At 36.6% G+C, this 27,801-nt stretch overlaps 1 protein-coding gene across 4 annotated transcripts in view; it reads left to right on the top strand.

Moving 5' to 3' along the window:
* Nucleotides 1-27,801, top strand: part of Dip2c (disco interacting protein 2 homolog C) — a 408,405-nt gene that overhangs the window by 246,574 nt on the left and 134,030 nt on the right. For all 4 annotated transcript variants that reach the window (XM_028859456.2, XM_028859459.2, XM_028859474.2 and 1 more), the window contains 3 exons: nt 228-338; nt 20,283-20,408; nt 23,904-24,113. In XM_028859456.2, the coding sequence (XP_028715289.1) occupies nt 228-338; nt 20,283-20,408; nt 23,904-24,113 (447 nt within the window). The remainder of the gene's footprint in view (nt 1-227; nt 339-20,282; nt 20,409-23,903; nt 24,114-27,801) is intronic.

The raw sequence follows: 27,801 nt of genomic DNA, 5'->3' as shown, positions 1-27,801 counted from the left end.
CTATAACAAGAAAGAACACTTGCCTGTAGCCTGCCCACAATTAGAACTTCTCTAGGGTTCAGCCTTGCTTATGTCCACCTTCCTGTTGATCTGCAGAGTGACTCACCACCACCTGGTTTAATAGGTCATAGGAATGTAATAAGTAAATATTTATTGTAACTAAGTTTCCTTAGCTTAGCTGCTGAGAACAGCCTCACCCTCATTCTGCTGTTTTACCTTGTATCCAGGAGTGGACCAAGCTTTGCCTCAAGAGCGAAGGGCACCTGTCACTCCTTCCTCAGCCTCTCGATACCACCGTCGAAGATCCTCAGGCTCTCGAGATGAACGTTATAGGTCAGGTAAGGAATTGTATGGAGACACTAGACTCACTGTACTTGGGTCTGTTACTGTGAATGAATTGGGTCCACCTTCCCATTGGCTATGAGGCACAAGTTCAGGACATTTGGACTTGGCGTAGGTGAAGCTCTAGCTTATGTACCAGTGTATGTTCTAGTTCAGTGGTTCTCAACCTTCCTAATGCTGCGACTCTTTAATACAGTTCCTCATGTTGTGGTGACCCCCAACCATAAAATTATTTCTTTGCTACTTCATAACTGTAATTTTGCTACTATTACGAATCATAATGTAAATATCTGACATGCAGAATATCTGATATGTGACTCCCATGAAAGGGTTATTCAGTCTCCGAAGGGGTTGTGACCCATAGGTTGAGGACCACTGCTCTAGGATACCCACTCAATCCATAACAACTCTTTCATGTTTGGTAAAGTAATATTTGTTACCTCTTTAAATATTTGTTATTTGTAAACAGAGATAACCAAGCTACCTTAACAGTGAGTTTGCACACAGAAGACTTTTGTTAGGAGGTTTTTTATTCATCTCTTCCCACTGCCCTTTTTTTTTCCTCACCTCCTCTTCTGGACTCTGTAGGCACCTGCATTCACATATACACATACCTACACATAGATATGCATATCTTAAAGATAAAAGCCTAAAAAGAGGTGAGATAATATAGTTCATTTTATTCTACTAGATTCTAGTAGATTTAATTTTTCTTGAGCTAACAAGGAAGATTGTAAGGAAAGAGCTTCCTAGCTCCCTAAGAGGTCTGAAGGTCTCTGACCACTTTCAGTAAAGCTGCTTTAGTTGCTTCAGTGATCAAATTATGTTACTTAAGAAATAATTCTGTTACCTCACAGATAATTGAACTAATTAACAATCAATTCAGTTAGCTATATAGTAGGAAACTTAATTTCTCTTGGTGATAATTTTTCTATTTCATTTCAAAATACACAAACCTACATTAATTCTTGATACCTGAGCTCAGGCTTCCCAAGAACTCATATAATATGGCAAAGCATCAAGCCCCCTATGGCTGACTTACTACTGCAACCCCAATCAAAGTGAAGTAATATCCTGTGGTAATGGAAGCAGAGAAAGGAATTGCAATTCACATCAAGAGACTCAGAGATGCTAACATTTTAGTTTATTGTCAGTTAACTTGGCTTCAAAATTGTGTCAGTCTTGCCTCAGGTTCACAAGTGTTGAAATTTCAAGTATGAATCACTATTTCTAGCTATAATTCTTTATAATAGTATGTACCCCTTTTAAGATATACCCTTTTTTCTATTCTTTTTAAGTTACTAAATTTGGAAAATAAATGACTATAAAGGCATTTATTGGGCACAGAATATATTGTGTCAGACACTGTATTAGGTACTTTACTACCTTTATGAGGTCTAAGTGAGAGCTTCATTTCTAGTTATGTTCAATATCCTATTTGCATAATCAGAAACTTCACAAGAGAAAACCTTGATGTTTAAGTTTACATGTTATTAAAAAAAAAAAAAAGACCATGACAATGAACAATATTAAAAGTCAAATGCAAGATACTGTTTTGTAATGTGCTTAGAATGGGCTCGGATATGGCTTGAAAAACCATGGGATTGTTTTTGCTTTGCTAATGAGATTAGGCACTCTGTTCTCAGTGCTAGTCTCCTTTGTAATCCAGTCTGGAACAGAGCTGGCTACTCTAGAATGCCCTCCATCCTTCTGGGGAGATCCACGAGGTTCTTGTGTTTTCAGAATGATACTAATATGCTACTTAAAAAATTCTCATTCTCATAGAGTAGACAGTAGGGTTTGTTTGTTTTGTTTTATTTTCCCAGAAACTTCATACATGTGATGATGTATGGTGGCAACAAATGGATTCTGTGCTTGTAAAGTTTGGGGTTTAAAAACAGCTGTTTATCTTAGTTTATATGATTAGTGTGTTGGATTTTATGTGGTGGTCAGAAGACAAGTTTGTAGAGTAAGTTCTTTCCTTTTACATTTACATGGGTGCTGGATATCAAACTCAGGTTGTCAGGCTTGGGCAACAAACACTTTGATCTACTGATACATCTCATTGGTCCCTACACAATTTTTTAAAGTACTTTATGTGCACTGTTGTGAAGGTGTCAGATCCCCTGGAACTGGACTTCCATGTGGGTTCTGGGAATTGAACCTGGGTCCTCTGGAAGAGCAGCCAGTGCTCAACTCCTGAGCCATCTCTCCAGCCAACCCCCCCCTCTTAAATTTTTTAATACTGCATATATGAACATTACCCATTAGTTAACTAATTTTAAGCTTTACAATAGTTAAGAATTAAAAGCCTTCTTTGAGTTAGAGTTTGGAAATTATTGTCACAGGTTTTTTTCAAGTGTTACTTTTTTTTAAAAGTTGAGAAATGATATGAGCTAAAAACTTTAGTATTGAAATTTATGTCTTGGTGGGTTTTTTTGTTTGTTTGTTTGTTTGTTTTTGGTTTTTCGAGACAAGGTTTCTTTGTGCAACAGTCCTGGCTGTCCTGGAACTTGCTTTATAGACCAGGCTGGCCTCAAAGTCCACCTGCCTCTGCCTCCCGAGTGCTGGTGTTAAAGGCATGCACCACCACCACACAGCTGAAATTTACCTCTTAAGCTTTTTTTTTTTCTCTCCCACCCCAACCCAATTCAAGATGTGAATTTAGCTATACTTAGTTTCTAGGGATAGACTTGTATCTTACTCCTCTGTTCTTTTTCATTCTTTCTTTCAACAAATGTACAAATTATTTTGTATACTGAGCACTTTGCTATGAACTGTGACTGAGGCAAACCTATAGCAACACACAGTCCCTGCTATCAAAGAGCTTCCTTGAGTAATGTCTACTTTTATCCTGAAGTTTAATTTTCTAGTTGGAGGTTTTTCTTTCTCAAAACAGCTGGTTTTACTCATGGAGATTCTTAGGGCATGACCTGTGCTTTCTCTGAACAACTCAATTTCTATTATTGATTATAATAGAAATATGCTTATTTCCTTATTATGTTAGAATACTATGGGCTATTAGACAAAAATTCACATAGCAACATTGAATTCGTCTGTGATTTTTACTTACTATTCCTAGAATGGTGACAATCCATCTGTAGAGGAATGCCCTGCCCGGTGGGGTTGTCAGTATATACATAAGACCTGTTAATTTTAAATGAATGAAGATTAAATTAAATTTAAAATTCTGTTCTACCTTACTAGTAACATTTTTTTTCTTTTCGAGACAGGGTTTCTCTGTGTAGCTTTGCGCCTTTCCTGGGACTCACTTGGTAGCCCAGGCTGGCCTCGAACTCACAGAGATCCGCCTGGCTCTGCCTCCCGAGTGCTGGGATTAAAGGCGTGCGCCACCACTGCCCGGCTAACTAGTAACATTTTAAGATGAGCAGCTTCCATAGTGCACACTGCATATAGGAACTTTGCCATACCTGCCAAGTGATCTATCACAGTAGCATTGTTCTGGGAACTCTTTGAAGAAAAGGCAAAAGATGCAGTTAAAAGAACATAAATGTTTATTGGCTCCACACTAACGAAAGTGAAACTAATTTGGTTACCTATGCCTAGTCCATAGGAGATTTTAGAAAAGTGAATATAGCAGAAATATATAGGATAGAGTGGTAGGTTTGGGATGGATCTAACTCTAAGCAGAAACAGATTAAATGCCTGTTAGATTATAGATATGAAGAAAAGATGCAGAATTAAAATCTGTAGGGTTCAATGGAAACAGTACTTAGGAGGAAAGATATTGGTGAAATTATTAAGGCCACTCCACGTAGTTAAAAGGGAGATTTATTTAATGGCATAACTTACAAATGAAGGGATAGGTAGGTTGAGGGTTCTGGGAAAGATGTAGCGCAGTCCGGTGGTGTTCTCTGGAGAACTCTCCTCGGTCCACCTCTAGCTTCCTGGCTCCCAGCAGGAAGAGAGTGCTGCACGTTTCGAACTCTGGTCTTCAGGGCCCTCCCTTGGCCCCGCCTTGTAGGCGTGATAGTTACTGAAGCCTCAATGGGGGTTGGAACTTCCAGACCAAAGCTGGAATGGCTACCCACTACAGTAATTAATGCCAAATGCTAAGGAAAAGGAGATGTCCTTGAAAGTGAAAAAAGCATTTGACTTAGGACATTAGAAAAGAAAAATTAATTCCACACAAAGAAGAAATGAGAAAATAAGGAAGGTAAACTGAAATCAAGAATATACAGGCCCGGTTGTTAGGTTGTAAGGCACTCAGAAACTATCAAACTTATCCTCATAAGAAAAAAAAAAAAACTGAACATAGTGAAAACTAAGGATTCTTCCTAGATTCATCAAAGAATTGTTGGCCCAAAATTGCAAATGGATAATGTAAGCAGGGATATGGAGAGCCTAATCCTCAACATTTGATAAAATCTAATACCTGTGGCAGCTCATTTTCCTTCTCCCAGCAGTCATTACTTGCCTGCAGTTCTTTCTCTAGGAGTGAGGTCCTGTGAAAAACTTCCCCTTCCATGTTAACATGTACATTGATATAGCTACTGTTCTGGTATTGTTTATGTAGCCATTTCTAGGAGAGACTGTTTCACAGTAGACTCCCTATTGTCCTGGCTCTTAAAGTCTTTCTACCCCCTGTTCCCTGAGGCATAGATTTAGGAGCTATACCTGTCTGTTTGTGTATATACACACATAATTATTTGTGTATACACAATGTAGCAATAGTAAAGAAAATAATCTATCAACTTGAGAGCAGAGATATGGAAGAGAGCGCTATTGGGAGGAATAGATATAATTCTATTTCAATTAAGATAGAATAATTTTATATTGACCTAACAGACAAAGATAAAGTAATTATAGCCACATATTAGTAAAATGAATTACAGCAGTGATGCAAATGACAGGATGAAGATTTGGGGAATAATTTGTAATAAAGTCCTTATACCATTCATGAGGTGATAATTACTTGAGTTCAAAGTCTACTTGGATTAATTATAAATGTATGTTTTTAACTCAATGGCAACCATGCAGAAAGTATTACAGTAAAGTATAATTGACATGGTAAGAGAAAGGAAAATGGGATAATATAAAACTCAGTACTAGAAAAGGCAGAAAATATGTGTTAAATAAGAAAAATATAAATCAACGGTAAGAAATTTATTAATATGCAAATATCTTTTAGCAACTAGCATAAGTCTCAGAAATCTAAATATGTGAAGAGATTTCAGAGTGGATTTAAAAATAACACTCAGGTCTGTATTTCCTACAAGAGATCTAGGTTTAATATGCAGTTGTAAATTAAAGAGATGGGGAAAGTACGCATTATAATTCTAGTTAGGATACCTAGGGGGTAAGGTCAGTTGCCACAGATAAAGGCAAGAAGAGGAAAAGGCAACTAAACAATCCTTAATATATAGGTGACCAATGATAAACTATCACTGTATGTGAGGCAAGAAACCTAGCAACAAGGAATGAACCATTATGTGATAGTGGGACATGACAGCTTCACGGTACCAGCAATTGAAAGATCCAGGAGCAGGAAATCAGGAAGGACATAAGTGAACTGAACAGTAACATCAGTCAACTGGACTTCATTGGTACAGTTGGTATTTCAGACATCAAGAGAATTCATACTTGTTAAGTTTATACAGAACATATTCACTAAGGCAGCTAATATTCTCAGTCATAAATTATCTTTAGCACAATAGGAAATAAACTATGTTCACAAACCACTGGTGAATTAAACTTGATGTTAATAATGGAAAGAGATGGACAACTCCAAAGTACCTGGAGGTTCATAACATTATTTTTAAGTGGCACATGAATCAAAGTTGCAAGACACTGAAAAATATTTTGAACTAAAAGAAAATTAAAACACATATGACCAAACTTGTGAGGTGAGTAAAGAGCAATGCTTAGAAATGTTTAGAACTGAAAGTATGCATTAAAAACTAAGAAATTGGGACTGGAGAGATGGCTCAGTGGTTAAGAGCACTGGCTGCTCTTCCAGAGGACCCAGGTTCAATTTTCAGCACCCCATGGAAGCTCACAACTGTCTCTAACTCCAGTTCCAGGGGATCCGACACCTTCACACAGACATGCATCCAGGCCAAACACCAATGCACATAAAAAAAAAAACCCTAAGAAATTATAATAATTAATAAATTAAAAATCTAAGTTGTGTCTTGCAGGAATTTGGAATAAATACCCTAAGACAAAACTATGCAAAGATACTATAAAACTACAGACAAATGTCTTATGAATTAGATGCAGAAATCTTAGGAATAATAGCAAATTGAGTGTAATAATGTATACAAGGAATTATATGAATTTATCCATTGGAATTGATTTTCAAAGTACAAGACTGGCTTAACATTTGTGAGTCAACAAATTCATCAAAATAACAAGCTAAAGAAGGCAAAAAGTCATCTGATTTTAACAATTGATACGAAAAAAGGAGTCAGTGTAACCTAATAGTTGTGATGGAACATCTCTTCAAATTAAGAATAAAGATGGACCCCCTCCATTTATTGAATATGCATACAGGTTTCAAGATAACATCAAGCAATATTTAATTGTCAGAAATGAATTTTCCACTAAGATCCATGGACAAGGTAAAGGTTGTCTCTCCTATGCAGTATTATACTAGAAATCCTAGATAACAATAGAGAAAAGGAAAGAAACTACACAGGTAATAAGGATGAAGATAAACTAGACATCCCTGGGTGACAAGATTATATGTAGAAATCACAAAGCCTTAGCAACGATAGAAAAATGCTCCTGTAGCTAATATCCAGTCACAGCAAGATTGCAGGATATAAGAACAAATTATTCTTTCATGTATTAGCAATGAACCTTTAGAATTTGAATTTTTACAACATATTATAATTGGCACTACAATATGAAGTACCTAAGTAAAATGCTAAGAAAACACATGCATAATTATGGAAGGAAAACAACAAATGAAACTAGAAGAATGCCAAGTATAGCATCACATGCCCATGATTCCCGAATTTTGGAGGTCAAGATAGGAAGATGGGGATCTGGAGTCCAGAGTGGACTCTATAGCAGGATCTTGTCTTTAAGAGGGTTTCAGCACATAAGCTACCAAGCCTGACAATCTGACTTTGAGCTCCAGGATCCATATGGTGGAAGAAGAGAACCAACTCTCTGAAGTTGTTCTCTGACATACATACATCTTCTTCACATACATCAGGTAACATATGTCCCTTGTAAGATTTTTTTAAAGACATTAATAAATACTTTTAGTGGTTTACTTAGGAAAACTTACATTTCAAATATATAAGGCTAGGAATTTGTCTCAATGGTAGAGCCCTTGCCTACTATATACAAGGCCCTATATTTGAACCCCAGCACCAAAAGGAGAAACAAAAACTCATCTGACTTGATCAGTATGTTAAATATAATTTCAATCACATAAAATTGAGATGGTTATTAGAGATCCAGGATTTTTTCTTTTGTTTTTATCAACAAATTTATTCTTAAGTTCATATGAAATGTGAATTAAACATCTTAGTTCATGGCCTACTATGAAACTAAATGAGAAGAGAACAGAAGTGTTAGCCAGTAGAACATCATAGACAGCCCAGAAGTGGACCAGCAATGGGGAAAGATCATCCTGTCGAAAAATGGTAGTAGGACAGCTGCACATGTATATAAAAGCAAAACAAAGCAAAAACACTAGACATTGAATTTAGGTCTGAAGTGAAAAAGGATTACAGTGCCATATGTAAAACACAAAGTTCCTGGAAGACGGTGTGGAGGAAATAGAGATGAACTTCAGTGTGGTGATGAATTTTAGGTAACATACCAAAATGCAATCCACAAGGAAAAATTAAAAGCTGGACTTGACTGAAATTAGAAGGCTGTGCTCTAATATAGTGAAAGATAGGCCACAAATCTGAGTTTCTTTTAATCTTTCAATGATAGGTTATAAAGGACTAATAGCCAGCCTATTAAAAGGGTAAGAAAGCAGTCAAATTAAAACATGGACAGTGGAAAATTCATTTCTGACAATTAAATATTGCTTGATGTTATCTTGGAACCTGCATGCATATTCAATAATGGAGGGGGTCCATCTTTATTCTTAATTTGAAGAGAGGTTCCATCACAACTATTAGGTTACACTGATTCCTTTTTTCGTATCAATTGTTAAAATCAGATAAATAATAAAAGATGTGAATAGATATCTCCCCTAAGTGATGCACAGATGATTAATAGAGCATGGGAGAAGATGCTTGGCATATGTCATCAGAGAAATGCAGACTAATAAGGTAAGATACTACCAAAATAATGAAAATTGAAGGCTAGAAAAGACATGGAGCAACAGGTCTATCATTGGTGGCGAGGATGCATAATTACATAGCCATTTAAGGAGATAGTTTGGCAGTTTCTTATAAAGCTAAACATACTCCCTTGTGTGTACACAAAGGAGTTGAAGATGTGGTTATAAGAAACAAAAAACAAAAAGCCTTCACACCAGTGTTCATAGTGACTTTGTTCTTGATGGGTAAAAGTGGAAGAACCTAAGATGTGTCTTCATTTATCCATTTTAAAATACACCAGACAGTGGATTACTACTGGTAAAAAGAAGTATACTATTGATCCATGAAAAGATACCAATGAAACCTAACAGTGTCTTAGTAAGTGAAAGCATCAACCTGAAAAGGGCAGGTATCCTGTGACTTCATCTTCATATCATTATGGAAAATGTACATCTAGAGAGGGTTAAAAAAAGAGTCAGGAGGTTGGACAAAGATTAGAGTTGAAAGAATGAAGGTCAAGGCACAGAGGGCTTGAGGAGCAGTGACGCTATCATGTATGACACTAGTATCTTCATGTTGTTTCACACTGTTATTCATGTTTCATGTTATTAAACACACTGATTATTACCACCAAATGTGCACTTGATAGCATGGATGTTATTTAACAAATTGTCAGTGTTTCCTTATTAACATCAGCCAATGTATTGTACTAACTGAGCTGGTAGCAGATGATGGTATTTGCTCATCATTTTTTCAGGATAGTAGTTATTTTCAGAGTGAGACAGAGTATTTCTGAGTGTGCTGTTGCACTCCTTCATTCCCAGCATGTGAGAGGCTGAGGCAGGTGGATCACAACTTTTATGTGAATTTGGGCTACATATGGAGGTTCTATCTCAAAACAAAATTCAAAACTCCAAAAGAAGAGTTCTCTGTTCTTTAAGAACATCTGTCTATTTCCTGACTTTGTCTGTTCATTGACCTTACTTAGACTTTTGACTTGGAGAGTCTCATGAATAGAAAGAACCTGTATCCTAGTGGTTGTTTTTTGTGGAGGAATTGGAGGGATTTAACTCCAGAATTCTCTATCAGAGCCTGTAGGTAAATGGTATGGCTAATGGTAGGTAAATGGAATAGAGTAATTCACTGGCTCCTATAGAGTTGAACACCATCTATATTATCCCTTGCTGTTCACATGTGGTTCATAGCTGTTTTTTCTTGCAGTCTATAGCCAGACAGGAACATCTACATCAGAATAAGTGTATTTGGGTGACTGTCGATGACATGTGCACCACAACTGTCATGTGTTCCATAGTATTATTGCTCTATGGTGCAGTATATGAAGACCAGGTTGAGTCAGCAGCCTAACCCCTCTGTGCCTTTTAAGTGTTGCATACTCAGTATAATAATCTGTTTGCCTCCAAATATTGATGAAAGCAGCTGTCATCTTGTACTTGTTGTGCAACAGGTATTTACTGTTTTGCTTTTTGTATCTTATGTAATTCTTTCAGCAACTATGTGATAATATTCAATATTTAATAGATGATGAAATTGTATTCTTGCCTTGAGAAAATCTATTCAAGCCTAGTATGGGGGTGCATAACTGTAATCCCAGTATGTGGGAGGCAGGAGGATTGCTGTGAGTTTGTAGCCAGCCTGGATTATGTATCAGTATACTACCTTGAAACACAAGACAACAAGACCAAAATTGTATTTAAAGTTAATACTGACAATAACAAATAGAACTGGTGTTTTTTTTTCCACCAAAGCCTATGTTCTTAATCCTGTTGTTTCTAAAGAAATACAGATGTATTTTCCCATTGCTAAATTCATTGTGCCTTCCATCATTAATATAGATCCTCAGTTCATAGAACTAAATGAAAAGAAAAACTTCAAATTTCTATTAGAGGAAGTAATAAAGTAGATAAATTGTTAGAAGCCAGAAAGGTCTATCCTGGACTGAGTTGGAGAAGTGGGAACTGACTGATTTACAAGTCAGTCACCCATGGTGATTACTTTAGAAAGAGATGCTTGCAGGAAATGGGGACAAAGGAGCCAGAGTTACCCAACATTTTGTTGTATTACTGAGCTTTTAATAAACTTGCTGAGGGAGACACTAGTGCCTTTTCCTCAAGCAATGTGTGTCATGGAAAGGTGTTTATTATTTCCAGTACTTTCTGAAATTCTGCTGAAGAAATGACTCTTAATATGATGTGCTTAATGCTATAAATATAAGAAGTTCCTAACATATTGTTTACTAACAACAGTGATCTGCTAATTTTGTGCTGTGTAAAGCTGGCCTTGAATCATTTAGTGTCTATAGTTGAGTGCTTTTGGGCTATTAATAGGAGGAAAGTCAATAAAGTGAATAAACTATAAACTGTTAGAGAAGAGAAGAGCACAGACAAGAAAGATTGACCCTGTATCACTGAAGGAGAAAACTAGCAATTTCTGTCACCTAGTTCCAAAGACAACTTCCATGATGTTCTCTAGTAACAGTGAATCTGAGCCCTTTACAGATTTGGGCTAGCTGTTCATAGGGGACAACAAAATGTGGTTCAGGAGCAATGACTTCACTTCTTTGTCCTTGTATCTTCTGTAGGGCTCCCAACTTCTCTTACTCATGAATGATAGGTTACCTGATGCTTACCTAGGCAGCATGGTCTCCCTCCCCAAATGGTATTGCAGAGCATGACACATTCTTCTCAGAGCACCACAGTCCTTGCTACCAAAAGCTTGAAATCAGTATTCTTTGTGGGAGACCTTAGTCCAGCTATCCCTCCTGGATTCCTTTATGTCTGTCTCATTTACTACTTCCTAGGTTATAACTTTGCTGCTTAGCTTTATTTTTTGCTTTGATGCTATATTAAGGCCACCTTGTGATCTACCTCAAAGTCATTTTTCCATTTCCCTGACATTGTTGGCTGTCATTTCCTAGCTTTTGGCCACCTTTTGGTACTCATGGATAGTGATAGTTAGAGAGGAAGTCAGTTACCTTCTGCAGCATAGTGCACACTAGGATCTAAGTCTTTTCCTGTGAGGTTTGTCTTTGTAGCCATTTGTATTTCAAATGGAATTTCAATTGGAATTCATGACATGGTCTATGTGTCTAGTGTGATCCTCAGGTCCTGTTAAGGTCTTGTGGACATTACAGACTCTCATTAGAAAGACATCATGACATCTCAGTGTAAATTGAACTTCATTATCTGACCAAATACCTTCACATAAGTGAGGTTTATTTTTTTCTTTTCGTCATTTCCCTTTCACAGCCTCTCATCTAGTTTTTAATTCATTTGGCTGAAAAAAACTGCATCAAGAACATTTTAATTAAGATTTTGTGAAGCACTTAATCAAGTGCTTTAATGCGTTTCTAATGCATCACAGCTGGTAAATTTCATTCATAGACTCATGAAGATAAAAGGAAGATCTGTTTTGTAGCAACCTATTTATTTTATCATATTACCATTTTGTCCTCAAAGTTTTTAATTGCATGTGCTCTTTTAGAATTTATGTGGGGTTTCACCCTATATCTCAGATAATACCCCCCTTTCTAGTCTTAAATGTTTAAACAGTTCTTGTTTCCTGTGTCCAAGGTACTGAGACTAGCTGGGGTTTTGGGGACTTCCTGTGATCCCTTGGTTCTCACACTTTCAGGAGACAGAGCATACATAATCAAGTTCTCATTTGTCCTGAGCCCAGATCTTAGCCTTGCCCTTTTCTTCTTCAGGATTTGACTCTCTGGTTGTTAGACATTATATCCATCACTTTTCCTGTGGCTGTCACAAAATAGCTAACAAGAAGCAACTTAAAGGATTTATTTTGGCTTATAGTTTGAGGGAATATAATCCATCGTGACTGGGAAGGTATGCAACAAGAGGTTATTGGTCCCAGTGTATCCATGGTCAAGCAGAAAGCAATGAATGCCAGCACTCAGCTAGCTTTCTTCTTTCTATGCAGTCTGAGACTCACCTACAGCACACAAAGCCCATAGAATGATGCCATCCACATTTCAAGGTTCTTCTTTCCATACCAGTTAATCTAATGTAGAAAATTTCTAGCAGACATACCAGAAGTTTGTCTTGAAGGTGAGTCTAGATCGTATGAAGTTGGCGGTCATTATTAAACATCACAGATCTACTACAGCCTTTTGATCCAGATTCTTTGAAGCCAGTCCCAGTAACAGTAACAACAGTGGGTGTTTCCTTTCTAGTTGACAGTTAGACATACATTCAACTTTGTGGATAAGAACAAAAGGAAAGTCACACAGTGACCTGGGCTTAGTCTCTCCTCTCACTGATGCATCTTTTTAAAACCATCTTTCCTCAGAGGTCTATTTTCTCATATGGCTGATTACTTTTCTAAGATGTTAGCAGCCAAACACTCCTGTTTGGTTTGAGTAGTTGAGGTTTGATTTAGATTATCTAACACTGGATCTTCTTAATGCATGAAGGAAAATTCTGTCTCAGACATTCTTACTTAGCTTTGTACAGAATATTGTGAGCCACAACGAAACTGCAGGCTCAAGAGTCTTCTCCAGCTTTAGAAAGTTAACTCTTTCCTACTTTTTTTTTTTTTGCCATATTTGGATAGGCCTCATGTGCTGTTGCAGGGGTCTACAGGAATCGGTTTGAGGAGGAGATACGATCATTTCCCTTATAATTATTATTCACAATATAATTGATGAAATCATCACAGTGCTCTTTTAGATGTTTTAAACCAATGTGATACTTTAAGGTTAAAGTAAAACTTTAAAAGTAAGACTTTTAAAGTAAGACTTGCTGTTATTGAAAATATTTTAATGTATACAGTCCAGTGGATTTATTTTGTGTACATGTGTGTAGCCATTTAATGGCATACATGTAGAGGCCAAAGACAATTTGTGGGAATAGCTTCTTGCCTTCTTCCATGTAGGTCCTGAGTATCAATCTTAGGTTTAGGATTGGTGGTAGATATTTTTATTCACTGACTCATCTAGCAGGCTTTAAAAACAGATTTTTAAATTTTAGTTACTTTATTGGATTTATATGTTGCTTGACTTGGCTAGTAAGTCAACAATCTGTCCTTGTTACGACTGCTACGATATGTATTTCTTGTTTGTGTTACTGGATACCTGTAGTTCAGCTGTAAGTGAACTCCTCCACATCTCTTATTTATTATGAAGAACATTCCCTAACAAAGGGATGCTGGTTTCTTTGTGACTTGAAATATCCTTTTTTTAAAATTGTTTTCTTTTGATTGCATAGGAAGAATTTAGTAAAACTGTGTATGAAACTGTTTTAGTCTTTTATGAAAAAAAATCCATAATGATGTAGGGTATGCTTTTCTTGTGTAATCAAATGACTGTTTTGCTTATTGCTCAAGTAAGTTATATTTAATAGGAGTAACTTAATGCTGCATGGAGCCAACTTCAAGCTTTCAAAACATTTGGGTTTATCAGAGTCACCACTTAATGATTGTGGTGATTCATGCCAATCCTCACCCATCATTTCCACAAGATCCATTTAACCCCTCATTGATACATTGGCATTTTGTAGTGATGTTGTGTTCTCAGATTTTCCAATTATAACAGTCATTTATTTCATAAGAATGGTTTGACTTTTTTACTCCTTAGCCTGGACTAACCTACATAATCACTTTTCTCAGTAAAATATTCCCTCCTCAGAAATCTTTAAAATAGTTTTTAAAATAAGTAGTACTTATATATAAATATTGCTATATATGTAGTGTAGAACTTTACCCAGGCTTGTCTGAGAGCTTTGACAGCAGCAATAACTAAAATCAAATTCAGCAGAGAAAAAACATATCTTTAATCATGGTTAATTTGTTTTGTTTTATATCTTTCTTTTGCCCAGTTAAGTAGAGAAGTTGAGCAATTGCTTTTTTTTCTTTTAAATGTATTTACAGTTTCAAAGAATCTCTTTGTAGATTACTTTGCCAATAGGGTGAGGGCATACTGGGAATTGAACCCAGTGTCTCTCATGCAAGTAAGTGTTCTACCACTGGGCTATATCCTCAGCCCTCTTTTCACCTTTTATTTGATTTGGAGTCATGCTAAGCTTCTCAGATTAGTTTTGAGTTCAGTGTAGAGGTCAGGCAGACCTTGAACTTGAGATCCTTCTGCTTTCACTTCCTGAGTAGCTGGAATTGTTAGACCTGTTCAGCCACTTCCGAATTATTTCTTATTTGCAGTGGGAAGTAGGATCTTTTCTCTGGAAGAATTTGGTGGACACCACTGTACAAAGTAACCAATGTCAACATTCACCTACTGAGGTGAATTAGTCTGTGATGTCGCCATTGGCAAACTTAATCTAAATGCAATCATAAGGAAACAGTTCTAAATCCAGTCATAAGGAATAGTTCAAGCTGTGAAGAAAGTGGTCTTTCATCTTTACAATGTCTAGCTTGTAGAAAATCAAATCTGAGAAACTTCCAGATTAAAAGAGAATAAAGATAATGTGACAAATCCAGTCTTTTATCATGGGATAGATCATATGTTAGGAAGACCAAATAAATATAAAGAAAATTACTAGGTTGATTGACCAGATTTGGACACAGTCGTTGGATTAATTAGTAATATGTCATTGTTAAATTTCCCGATTTGTAGAGAAATAATTGTCTGTAAAAGAAAATCCTTGTTTGGGGGAAATGAACAGAAATATTTAGGTATGAATGATATATCTTCTACAGCTTACTTTCATACAGTTCTGAAGTGATCCATGAAGCAAAAAGAGGAAAGGAAAAATTCTTAGGAGAAAGTGTAAATAGTTGTTCAATCAGGATAAAATCACATAGGAGTTCTCTCTTGTTGCCTTTGAGGATTTTCTCCAAATGTCAGTTTACCACCAAAAAGTTTTAAAAGAAAGATATATGAAATTGAAAATGTTGGATTTAAAGATAATTCATGACATCTGACCTTCTTTGAGAACTTCAGATAAATCATGAATCTATGGTCTTCTGTTTACTGGCTTTTGTTCTGATAACATAAGAAAAATAATAACTAGAAAACTAGATTATCTCATGGTACTGAGTCTAGTTGATGAGAAAACAGTTCACACAAAGGCTGAAAAAGATTAAGCAGTATATTAAGTTAATTATGCATGTCATTTAATAGCTTTAACATGAGATCAGCAAATATTTTCTCTAAAGTGCAAGATGGCAAAAGCTTGGGGCTTTCTGGAACATCATAGTGTCCCTCTGTGGTGTGGAATAGCCACAGACCAGAAGTTCTCAACCTTTGAGTTACAATCATCATAAAATACATATTTCTGATGGTTTTAGGGACTGAGACATAGCTCAGTAACAAATGAAAGTTATGAAATAGCAATAATTTTGTGGTTGGGGGTCATCACCTGAAAAACTATAGTAAGGGATTAGGAAGGTCAAGAACCACTGCAATAGACTATGGATAAGCAGTGTAGCTGTGTGCCAATGAAATAATTGGCAAGAAGAGTTTGAGGCTATAATTGACTGAGCCCTGCTCCAGCAGAAAGTTGAATTGCCTGTGTAGAGTTTGGGGAAGATGTAAAGATCCTGTCCTGCAAGTTAATGGCTAAACCATTCCGGAGGGGGTAGCAGATGGGTGGTGGCATCCTTAGGGTTAGTCACACCTGTCTTCAGATAATAGTTCTTAAGTTTCATAACCTGTTTGCTCCCTGCTACAATGGGAATAAGAGGTCTTATTCTCTGGAAATGGTCTCATTTTTTCTTACAGTTTTCTATACACATTCCAGAATGATCTCTCTCTCTCTCTCTCTCTCTCTCTCTCTCTCTCTCTCTCTCTCTCACACACACACACACACACACACACACACACACACACACACACACACATACACACACACACACACACCAACCACATCCTTTGCCTGCTTAAAATCATCTGTTTTCTGTCCTACTTAGAACAGGATGTACCCTGTTGGCAATTCCAGTATGTTTGCAGCCTCCTTGGCCTCTGGTTTTCATTCTCTCAACCAACATATTCTGCGTATAGCTTGGTGCCTAGAATTTCAGTATCCTTGTATGCTTTAGAAATAATCCTGTTCACTTATACTCTTCAGAAGTACTTCTCTGGCCTTACAATTCAGAGTAACCACTCTGTGCCTCTGGGTTACATCTTCCATTAGTTTTCTACCCTAGCTGGTTGTCTCTTGTCTGTCTCATCTCAGTTAGAAAGTTGCAACATGCAAAGCTCATAGCCAACATCAACCTAAATGGAGAGAAACTCAAAGTATTTCCACTAAAATCAGTAACTAGACAAGGTTCTCCACTCTCTCCATACCTATTCACTATAGTACTTGAAGTTTTAGCTAGAGCAATAAGACAACTGAAGGAGATCAAGGAGATATAAACAGGAAAGGAAGAAGTCAAAATAGCTTTATTTACAGATGATATGATTGTATACATAAATGACCCCCAAAATTGCACCAGGAAACCCCTACAGCTGATAAACAGTTTTACAAAGTAACAGAATAAAAAACGCACGAGTCCATAGTCTTCCTGTATGACAGATTGAGAATGAATCAGGGAAACTATATCTTTCATAATAGTCTTAAAGAAGGTATCTCGTGGTAACTCTAACAAAATAAGTTAAAGACTTGTATGATAAAAAAAACTTCAAGTCCCTGAAGAAGATACCAGAAAATGGAAAGATTTCCCATGCTCATAGGATGGTAGGATTAATACAATAAAATTGGCCATCCTACCAAAGCAGTCTTCAGATTCAATGCAATCCCTGTCAAAATTCCAACACAGTTCTTCACAGAACTTGAAAGGACAGTTTTCATCTTCATATGGAAACACACACACACACACACACACACACACACACACACACACACACACACAAGCTAAAACAATACTAAATAATAAAAGTACTGCTGGAGATATCAGCATCCCAATCTGAAATTATACCAGAGTTATAGAAATAAAAACAGCATGCTATTGACATCAAAATAGACATGCTGATCAATGGAATTGAATTAAAGACCCAGACGTAAATACACAAACCTATGGACACCCGATTTTTTTTTTATTAAAAAAGCGAGAAATATACACTGGAAAAAGACATTATTATTATGAGAGAGAGAGAGAGAGAAGTCTCACTGGCACAAGAGACGACTTCCTGAAGAGAATACCCATACTGAAGGCACTAACGTCAACAATTAATAAATGGGACCTCTTGAAACTGAAAAGCTTCTTTAGGGCAAGTATACCATCATTCAGACAAAGTATCAGCCTACAAAATGGGAAAAGATTTTTCTTTTAACCAACTCCACATTTGATTGAGGACTAATATCTGAAATATTTAAAGAACTCAAATAAAAAAAAAAAACAAATAATCCAATTTAAAAAATGGGATATAGATCTAAACAGAGAATTGTCAAAAGAGGAAATACACATGGCTGAGAAGTACTTAAAGAAATGTTCAACATACTTAGTCGTCAGGGAAATGCAAATCAAAACTACTTTGAGATTTCATCTGACACTAGTCAGAAAGGCCAAGATCAATAAAATAAATGAGAGCTCATACTATTGAGGATGTTCAGTAAGGGTAACACTCATTCATTGCTGGTGTGTTTACAAGCTTATACAGACAGGTACTATGGAGATCACTGTAGTGATTGCTCAGGAATCAGGGAATAGATTTACCTCAAGATCTAGGTATACCATTCTTGGGTATTGTGGTTTGAATAAGAATGGCCCCCATAGGCTCATTTATTTAAATGCTTAGTCATCCTGGAGTGGAACTCATTGATAGCTTTAGAAAGATTAGGAGGTGTGGCCTTGTTGGAGCAAGTGTATCACTAGGCTTTGAGTTTTCAAGGGCATATGCCAGACCACACAGGTGCTCTCTCTCTCTCTCTCTCTCTCTCTCTCTCTCTCTCTCTCTCTCTCTCTCTCTCTCTCTCTCTCTCTCTCCCCCTTTCCCCCTCTCTCTCCCCCTCTCTCTCCCTCCTTCCCTCCCTCCCTCCCTCTCCGCCATGCCTGCTGCCATGCTCCCTGCCTTGATGCTAATGGATTAAACCTCTGAAAGTATAAGCAAGCCTTCAAGTTAAGTGTATTCTCTTATAAGAGTTGTAGTGATCATGTTGTCTCTTCATAACAATAGAACAGCAACTAAGACAGGCATGTCCCCAAAGGAACACAGCAATAAAATGATTCCTAAGGACATTCTACTATACCCATAGAACAGTGTCTTTGCTCAGCCATCATTAGAGAAGCTTCACCTGCAATAGATGGGAACAAAAACAGACCCACAATGGAACAATATGCAGAGGGTGAGAGACTTGAAACACTCAGTTCTAAATGGGATGTCTTCATCAAATTCCTCTCCTTAAAGCTTTAGGAATCTGTGGAAGAGGAGACAAAAAGATTGTAAGAGCCAGTGAGGATAAATGACACCAACGGAAACAAGGTCTCCCGAACACAGTGGGACTGATGCACATATTAATTCACAGAGACTGTGACAGCAAGCACAGGCCCAAGCCTAATGTGGTTTCAGCACTGAGAGGAAAAGTGGACACAAGCCCTCATTCCAGAAGATCTCTTCAATTGATAACTACTCATAAAGGAAAAATTAGTTTTCTCCAATGGAGTTTCACTGGGTGTATAAATCATTCTTAAGGACTGACCATGTGTCCAACAGTAAATGGCCAACAGAAACTTGATGCCATTTTTGGAGGTTCCTTGTCTGGGCATGTTTTTTCTTTTTTATTTACAAGTCTTTTGTGAATATATTATGGTTTCTCGTATGTGGGATTTCTGTTTGTGAAAGTGTGCATCTCTGCATCTATATGTGTTTCTTGTGCTTTCTCTTAGGCATTTTTTCCTTCTGTTTGTTTTGTCCTATTCTGGTTTCTTTGTTTTTATTTTCCCTTATTATTTTTAGATACCTATTTGTATTTTGAGAGAGAGAATGAAAGGGTGTGGATTTGGGTGAATAGATAATCAGGAAGATCTGGGAGGAGGTATGGGGAGAATCCTCAATTAGAATAAATTGCAAGGAAAAAATCTATTTTCACTAAAACTGAATTATACCCTATAGTTCTCACCAAGTAAATAATTTGTCAAAATTTGTTACAGAAAAAAAATAATTGCTCAGTGTAACTCAGTGTTTCCTACTGTCTCCTGACCCCAAGTCCTTAGTGACGATGCTGCTTTATAAAGGATGCATTCAGGCTAGGGATGTAGTTTAGTGTTAGAGCTCTTGCCAGTGTATGCAGCATCTTGCCTTCTATCTCTAGCAGTGGAGAAAAATAAACATAAATTTGGCATTCAGTAATGTGTGGAATTTATATCATGGGTTAATATTTATAAAATGTCTAACACGGTGCCTGGATTGTAGCTTATACTTTCTGACTATGAGTTATGAGGCACATATTCTTCCTCTAATGGGATATTGAAAAAAATTATCAAGCTTGAACATATGACCTGTAATGGTCAAGGTCCATTTACTCTATGAAAAGCCATGAGTATTTTAGAGCCATTGTTTTGTTTATAAAGATTGAATGCTAATAAAGTGAATGAATCTAAATGTTTCTGTCTACTGGGGATTTCAGACTGGTGGGACTAACTACTTTGCTTTCATTTACCCATTTATTTTTTCGCATAAGTACAAAGATCTCATGTACCACAGGGACAGAGGGTTGGTCTGAATGGTAGAATAATTGGGCTCTGTCTTGGTTTCAGATGTTCATACAGAAGCTGTCCAGGCAGCTCTTGCTAAACACAAAGAAAGGAAGATGGCAGTGCCCATGCCTTCCAAACGAAGATCCCTGGTTGTACAGACGTCCATGGATGCCTACACACCCCCAGGTGAGCAACACCTTCAATATTTCTGCTTCTTAAATGTGTGTTTTATCTGCCTTAGAATTAATTGATAACTATCTCAGCAACAGCAGTCTTTAAAAAAAACTTTTTAAAAGTCAGAATACAAAATAATGGATCTCATTAAAGCATCTTCACATTAAATTGCTGTTGTTCCTCCTCCTCAGAGTCCTTCTGATCCCCCTCCTCGATCCCCTTCTGCCTCTCATTTTATCCCATTCATTCCCCAATTTGTCACTCTTTCCCTTTTATGTCACACATATCCCATTACTCTCTTATTCGTCCCACTTTAGTTCTTATCTTCTCCTCTATAGTTCTTTTTCTGCCATCACGTCCTACACACACACACACACACACACACACACACACACACACACACACACACACACTCACACACACACACACACACACACACACACACACACACACATCTAGATATTGTATATGAATGGGAACCTGCAGTGTTCCTCCTTTAGTTGTTTGGTTTATTTCCCTTAACATAATGAACTCTCCTTCTCTGACCATTTTCTTCTAGATGTCCTCATTTTATTCTTTTTTTGCAGCTGAATAGAAGTCTGTTGTGTATATTTAACCACATTTTTCATTCATTTATTGATAGGCATATAAGTTGAATCTTTAACCCGGTTATTGTGACTTCTGCTACAATAAACAAGGATGTACAAATATCTGTAGTGTGTTGACATAGAGTCCTTCAGGTATATACCCAGGAGGTAACAATTTCATGAACCAAACTCCAAAAATAGTATATGAGTTTAACTTGGAAGGGAAATTTTAACATCATTATGTATCATCAAGACTCAACTCTGATTACTCAAAGCCTTACAAAATTATGCTCAATTATTTATCCATATAGAAAATATTATACCTTTTAGTTATAATTGAAGTTAGATCTTTCTTCCGCTAGACAGATATATATGTATATACACATACATACAGATATATTTATCTGTAAATCCTTAAATCTTTATAATACTAATATCCTATATTGTTGTGGAAGAAACCAAGTGAATTGGTCAATCAATTCAGATGGTGACCTGAAACAGGAGTCACTAGGCTTTACCTGTGGAATGTGAGACAGTATTTTAGCTTCCTTAGGCTTTCTCAGCTCCTCAACTCTCCTGTTGTAGTGTAAAAGCAGCCATTGTTGTATGCCAGTGGATGGAAGTACTGTATCCCAGTAAAAATTCACAAAAACAGGCAGTAGGTGTGATTTGGTCCACAGATTTACTAACCCTTTATCTAAAATGGTTAGAAGTAGTGGCCTATTTACTTTCCCTTTGCCATGTTTGTGTGTTTTATGTGACTAGTGAAATACTTGTTGCTGTGTGCTTTATTTAAAAATATTTTAAAAGGCTGATATAAGTCACAGTTAGGGAACTTAAGAAGCATGGTATCTGCTTGCCTATGGTGAGGGCTTTCTAGTCATGCCAAAGTGTGGTAGATGGTAGAGTGAGTTTAAGAGGGAGAAATCCCATGGGAAGATAGGGAGCCAAAGGAGCTTGACTAGTCTCACTTTTTATAACAGCATATTCCCACAGGAACTAAGAAGGTCCTGGGAAAACACCAGAGGGAAATAACCTTCTCGTGGCACTAAATCATTGTACCCAAAGAGCCCACGAGCCCATTTTTCAGTAATTGAGAATTTTGGAGTATTTGTACTACCTTCCCACCTATAAGATTACATCGTCTGTGAATAAAGACTTAAAAAAAAAAAAAAAAAAAAAAAAAAGAAATCTCGGTGTTTGTAACTTAGTTTTATTAGTTTGTTTCATTGACCATAACCTTCTAGATAAGGTTGACTAGAAGTTGAAAGAAAGATTTTCTTGCCTCATTTTTAGTCTTAGGAGGAATGCTTTTAGTTGTTTACTATTAGATGTAGTCCTAGCTGTGGATTTTTACTGATGGACTTTTAACAGTTTAAGGAAATTTTCCTTATATTCCTAGTTTGTTGAATGTTTTCATCCTGAGATCAAATACTTTTTGTGGTCTTAGAGGATGTCACATTTTGCCATTCTTTTAGTGCATTAGTAACATTAATTCACTTGTAAATGTTAACATGAACTTTAATTGTGGGTTTTAGTTTGTCTGATTCTAGCCCCTTGGTCATAGTGTATCAACTGTCTTGTATGTTGCTTGTTTAGCTAATATATTCTGGAGGATTTTGTCTCTGTATCCTATAGTTTTATATTGAAAGGTGGTATAGGGTCGAATAGGAAATGAAATATTGACTAGAAAGGGACATATGAAGAGCATCTGGGGAGAAGCTTATACATGGCATTAATATATGCATTTAAGGACTTCCCAAAGTCTTAAGAATAAATATAGATAAAATATTTTTATCTTCATTTTAAGCTTCACTTTATATAAATAGTACTGTATATAAATTATATGCTAAAAGGCAAAATGGGAGAGAGATTTTCTAATATTCTTGTTTTTCTAATGTATTTCTAACAAAAATATAGAGAGCCTGGGTTATGATAAAATAGTGTAGCTATTCTTAATGATGCTGTTTCTGCTCTTTCCTGTTACATATTTCAGAGCTATTTCTAAGCCTTCTTGTTTCTTTTTATTTCACATAACTCCCCTCTAGGTAAGATCCTAAGTCATTCTTACACTGTAGGTTAGATAACAAACACTACAGTCATTCATTCTTAACCATTGGCTGCTAACTGATCTCTCATTGAATGAAAATATATCTATTAATTTTCATGAATAATGTACATTTTCCTTAGGTTATCTCAGTTTTTTTTCAGATAGAAAGATAAAACAACTAAATGTGAAAACATTTTGTAGTAAATGAATGCTTTAAAAGTAAATAGACTTTCATTGAACATAAAATGTGATCTTATGAGAGTGTGTAATGAGCACCAGAGGAAAAGTCAGAGATCACAGAGTAGATAGGTTATTGGAGAAGAAGGTAGGGTATGTATACTTTAAAGTGGGTTCTTCTTTAGCTGCCATTTCTTCATCAAAAGCTCAAAGTCTGAGGAGCCTCATAGGTATGTTGTACTCATAGTAAGCCTAAAAATAAGTCACAATTGAGAAAAGTATTTTGAACTTCCAAGGAATCACAGCAAACCCATTTGTAAACATGTGGAAGCAGCTTAAGCATGTCTTAGAAAATTGTGCCCCATCCTATAACTTAGTGGATGTGAAAAAGAAGATACTGGCTTCTTCCTAAACAGTTACTCTTGAGAAAATAAGTATCTTTGCCTAGTATTTTAATGTCCAGGTAAATGTCCTATAGCATACTTATGGTATTTTAGTTATGAAATTTACTATATATAAAAGTTGCATCATTTGAAGAGTGGGATAACTTTTCAAGAATGTTTCAAGCCAAAAGTCATTGGACAGTTATTATATGATCTGGAGTAAATCTTTTGTCAGTGTGTAGAAAGGCAGTGAGACGGATGATCATCTTTGTTGCACTGTTTAAAAAATCAAATCTCTTCTTGAAAACAGATACCTCTTCCGGTTCAGAAGACGAAGGCTCAGTGCAGGGTGATTCCCAGGGAACCCCGACCTCTAGCCAGGGCAGCATCAACATGGAGCATTGGATCAGCCAGGCCATCCATGGCTCTACTACATCAACCACATCCTCCTCCTCTACTCAAAGTGGGGGCAGTGGGGCAGCGCACCGGCTGGCAGACGTCATGGCCCAGACACACATAGGTGAGTGAGATGCACATAGCCTGGAGGACTGGGTGCCTTTGCCTTTGCTGTTGTCTGATTTGCTCTTGTCATTAACCTGAGTTAGCACTGAGTGTTGGTTTGTTCTCTAGGAATGCTTTGGTTATAGGATATATTGGACACCTGGGTTATTGCTTTGGACTAAACATTTCTAAAGGTCTTGCTTTATGGTTATTCAACATCTCAGTCTCTTGTAGGAAGAATTCTGCCAGCTTTGTGTGTTCTTTGAATGCATTCTTATTCATTAGGAAATCTTGCAGCCACATCTACTTACATGTTTGTGTTTTGTGCTAAAAACACTACCCAGTGAAATTGTGGTGCTGGTATAGACACAGATTATAAAATACAGTTGCTGTTACTTAGGGGGTCATTTGAGGAACTTGAAGGACTTAATGCTTTCTGACAAAGGCATTCAGATTATTTAGGTATGCCATACTATTCTGTATGTAGGTTCTAGAATGAGGAAGGCTATGTAGATTAGAAAAAGTAGAAGATGGGCTAGAAAGATGACCCAGCAGTTAAAAGCTCATACTGCTCTTGCAGAGGACCTGAGTTTTGTTGCCAGCACATTGAACTGTTCGCAACTCCCTGTAACTTCAACTCCAAGGGATCCAGCAGCCTCTTCTGGCCTCCACAGGCAGCTGTACTCATATGCATCTATCCCCAGATTCATATACATAATGAAAAATAAAAATCTTAAGCCCACAAGGTCAGAAACATGACCGCAGGGCATATGAAAATAGTTTAGGAAAATAGGTAAGCAATAATTAGGGGAAACATGTTAGATGAGTAATTAGTTGTATGAAATGTGTGGATGACACTATCATTCTGGTCCATGTGCTTGTTACATACTGTGTCCCAGTCTAGTCCTCACTCTCAGGGCAGAAGTAAGACGTCTAGATCTCTTTTCTCATCCATTGTTTTCTGTGGATTAAGATGCTCAAACAATTCATTGGTAAGAGGTTTTCACAAAGTAAATTGCTTGAATAAGATCCAGTATGGTCTCTCCATCATGATGCCGCCAAATAAACAGCCAGGTACTTGCAGTTGCATTTTACACTGTTATTTATACTGAGAGTATGAGTGAGATACAGATGCAGTCCTTCCAAGTCACACCTGCAATACTGCAGGAATACCTTTCCATATCAGGAAACAGGAAGTTGAATGAATGAGTTAAACATAGCGTAGTCATCTCAGATACCCAGAATGTGGCTCTTTAAGTACTTGATGGACAGGCAAAGTTATTTCAAACTCATGTTTTAGGCTTCACCCCATTTGAACTCAGTGAACAAAGTTAAAAGCATTGACCTTTTTGTATCCAAATGAGTTTGTTTGGTCCATTGCCTGAAGAGCAGCATCTACTTTAAGTTCTCCCATTAATAACCACTGGGATCTTGAAGTTACTTTTTCAGTGAAGGGGAAAAAAATGTGAACCATAATTTCTTGCCCTTGTTCCTCTCAGAACTGTTGCAAGTAAAAAGTAGAATATAGGAACATTCTCAACAAGCAATGATCCTTTCAAAGTGATATTACTTCAGTTTAACACATTTTGAAGAAAATTACCAGTCAGTGTACCTAATAACTTACATTTGAAATATCAGAAAATTAAACATTGTATATAAATGTCACCATCAAATATATTTAGACAACACAATTCATTTTTGCTTATTGGAGCCTAGGATGGCTGCTGAGGCTCTCAGCTGTACATGGTACCTGAGCAGAGAGGTTAACCACCAACTGTCACATGGAAGTGATTATATTATCTGCTTTTGTTCTTTTAAGAAGATTCTCAAAATCTTACTAAGAGGACCACATATTTCTGAACAAATTAATCACTGCCTTTGGCTTTCCTTTTGTGAGTTTACACTTGAAATACTGGAGGAAATTATAGCATGCAGAATTAAATTTATCCAAACTATAAAAGGTTACATTACTCATATACACCAAGGCTCAATGTGATCTAAATATAACTCCTGAATGTGTGACATTTCAGTTATTTCTCATTTGGCACAAGGATAAGTTCCTAGAATATCTGGGACTTATCTATAGGAATTGGCATTTTTTTAGGCAAAGGCAAGCTAATGGAACCTGATGAGAATTAGAATACTTCATTCCAGAGATTAAAAAAAAAAAGTCAAAGTTGGCAGCACTTGACCTTTTGCTGAGATCATCAAAAGCTTGGGAACAAGAAAGAAAATAACATGAGTGTGTGCCTACATATACATGTTTGACAAAGCTCAAGACAAACTAAACTCCAAAATCAAGTTTGATCCTTTTGGGCAAGTTGCTTCTTGTGTAGCCTGTAGAGACTTCTTTTGTATATAGATGAAAAAGCCAAAAGATAACAAGCACACAGTCTCTCTTGAAATGGGTATTCTTCTCCTCTTTTGTTAAAGCAAAAATCTCCAGTCCTTGTGTATTTTTTTCTGCAAATTTCATTGAGTACACACCTACGACATCTCCCATGTATTTTGGTAAGTCAGGATGGCTTACTATAGGATCAAAAATTCTATTCTGGGCCATCATTTTTACTTTCTCATGTGGTACTTGCTGTATATTTTGCAAGATATACTTGTTACTCTCCAATTGAGGATCCTGACAGCAAAGCCTCAAACCTGACAGTGCTAAAATCTGACACTGTGTAGACTGCTAGTACAAGGAGTCAGACCTGATGTTCTGACTTCCTACATTACTGGCAGAATAATCCATTGGCTGACTTGCTGGCCTTCTGTCCATTACTATAACCAGGGCAACTGCTTTTCTGGACATGAAACCTAGGGCAAGCTCTGTACCACTGAGGCACTTACCAGCCCTCGAATGACTCTGAATCACTCATGGTAATTATTGGAAAGTATTTATTAAGTACCTTAAGACTAGGCATTATAGCTCAGTGTTCTCTTTTTGTGACTTTAGTTCAATCCTAAATACCACAAAATAAAAAAGAAAGAACCTTAGTTAGAAATGAAGGTGTAATGCTCTATAAAATTTTATCAGAATGAAAAGTTGAGAAATGTAACTTAGACTAGCCAGTATATTTAATTGAATGATTTTTACACTCCAAGATTTATATTTGATAAAATGTTGAGTAAAATATAGGAGTTATTTAGATAACATAACTAGGGAAATTGAACACATATTGTATTAATATAGTCATAGAGTAAGAACTAAGAACAAAGCAAAATAGATAGTATTATGTTGTACATTCAAAAGCAGACTGCATTATATATATATATATATATATATATATATATATATATATATGAAATTAGACTTTCACATGAACTTGTTTTAAGCCTCTCTAACATTTTGATAATGCCTTCATCTGACAACATTGTCACAGAGTATGTTGACAGTACATTTTTATTAACCCAATCTTTATAAAAAGTAATTGATTTTCCCAAAATGTTTTAGAATTCAGTTGACATGAATGTTACATTCAGTATATACTGTTTGTATTACTGAATTCTCATAAAAATTCTTGTATCCATCTCTGCTAAGAAGATAAGAGATTGAGCTGGCAGATATTTCAGTTGATAAGTGCTTGCCATGTAAGCATCAGGACCTGAGTTTGGATCTCCAGCAACCATGTAATAAAGCTGGATCTGGTAACCTCTGTCTATAATCCATATCCTAGTGAGTCAGAAATAGATTCCTGGAGCTCACTGAGCAG

Source organism: Peromyscus leucopus, chromosome 5 (genome assembly GCF_004664715.2).
Source record: "Peromyscus leucopus breed LL Stock chromosome 5, UCI_PerLeu_2.1, whole genome shotgun sequence".
Lineage (NCBI taxonomy): Eukaryota > Metazoa > Chordata > Mammalia > Rodentia > Cricetidae > Peromyscus > Peromyscus leucopus.
This window is presented reverse-complemented; position numbering and strand designations above follow the sequence as displayed.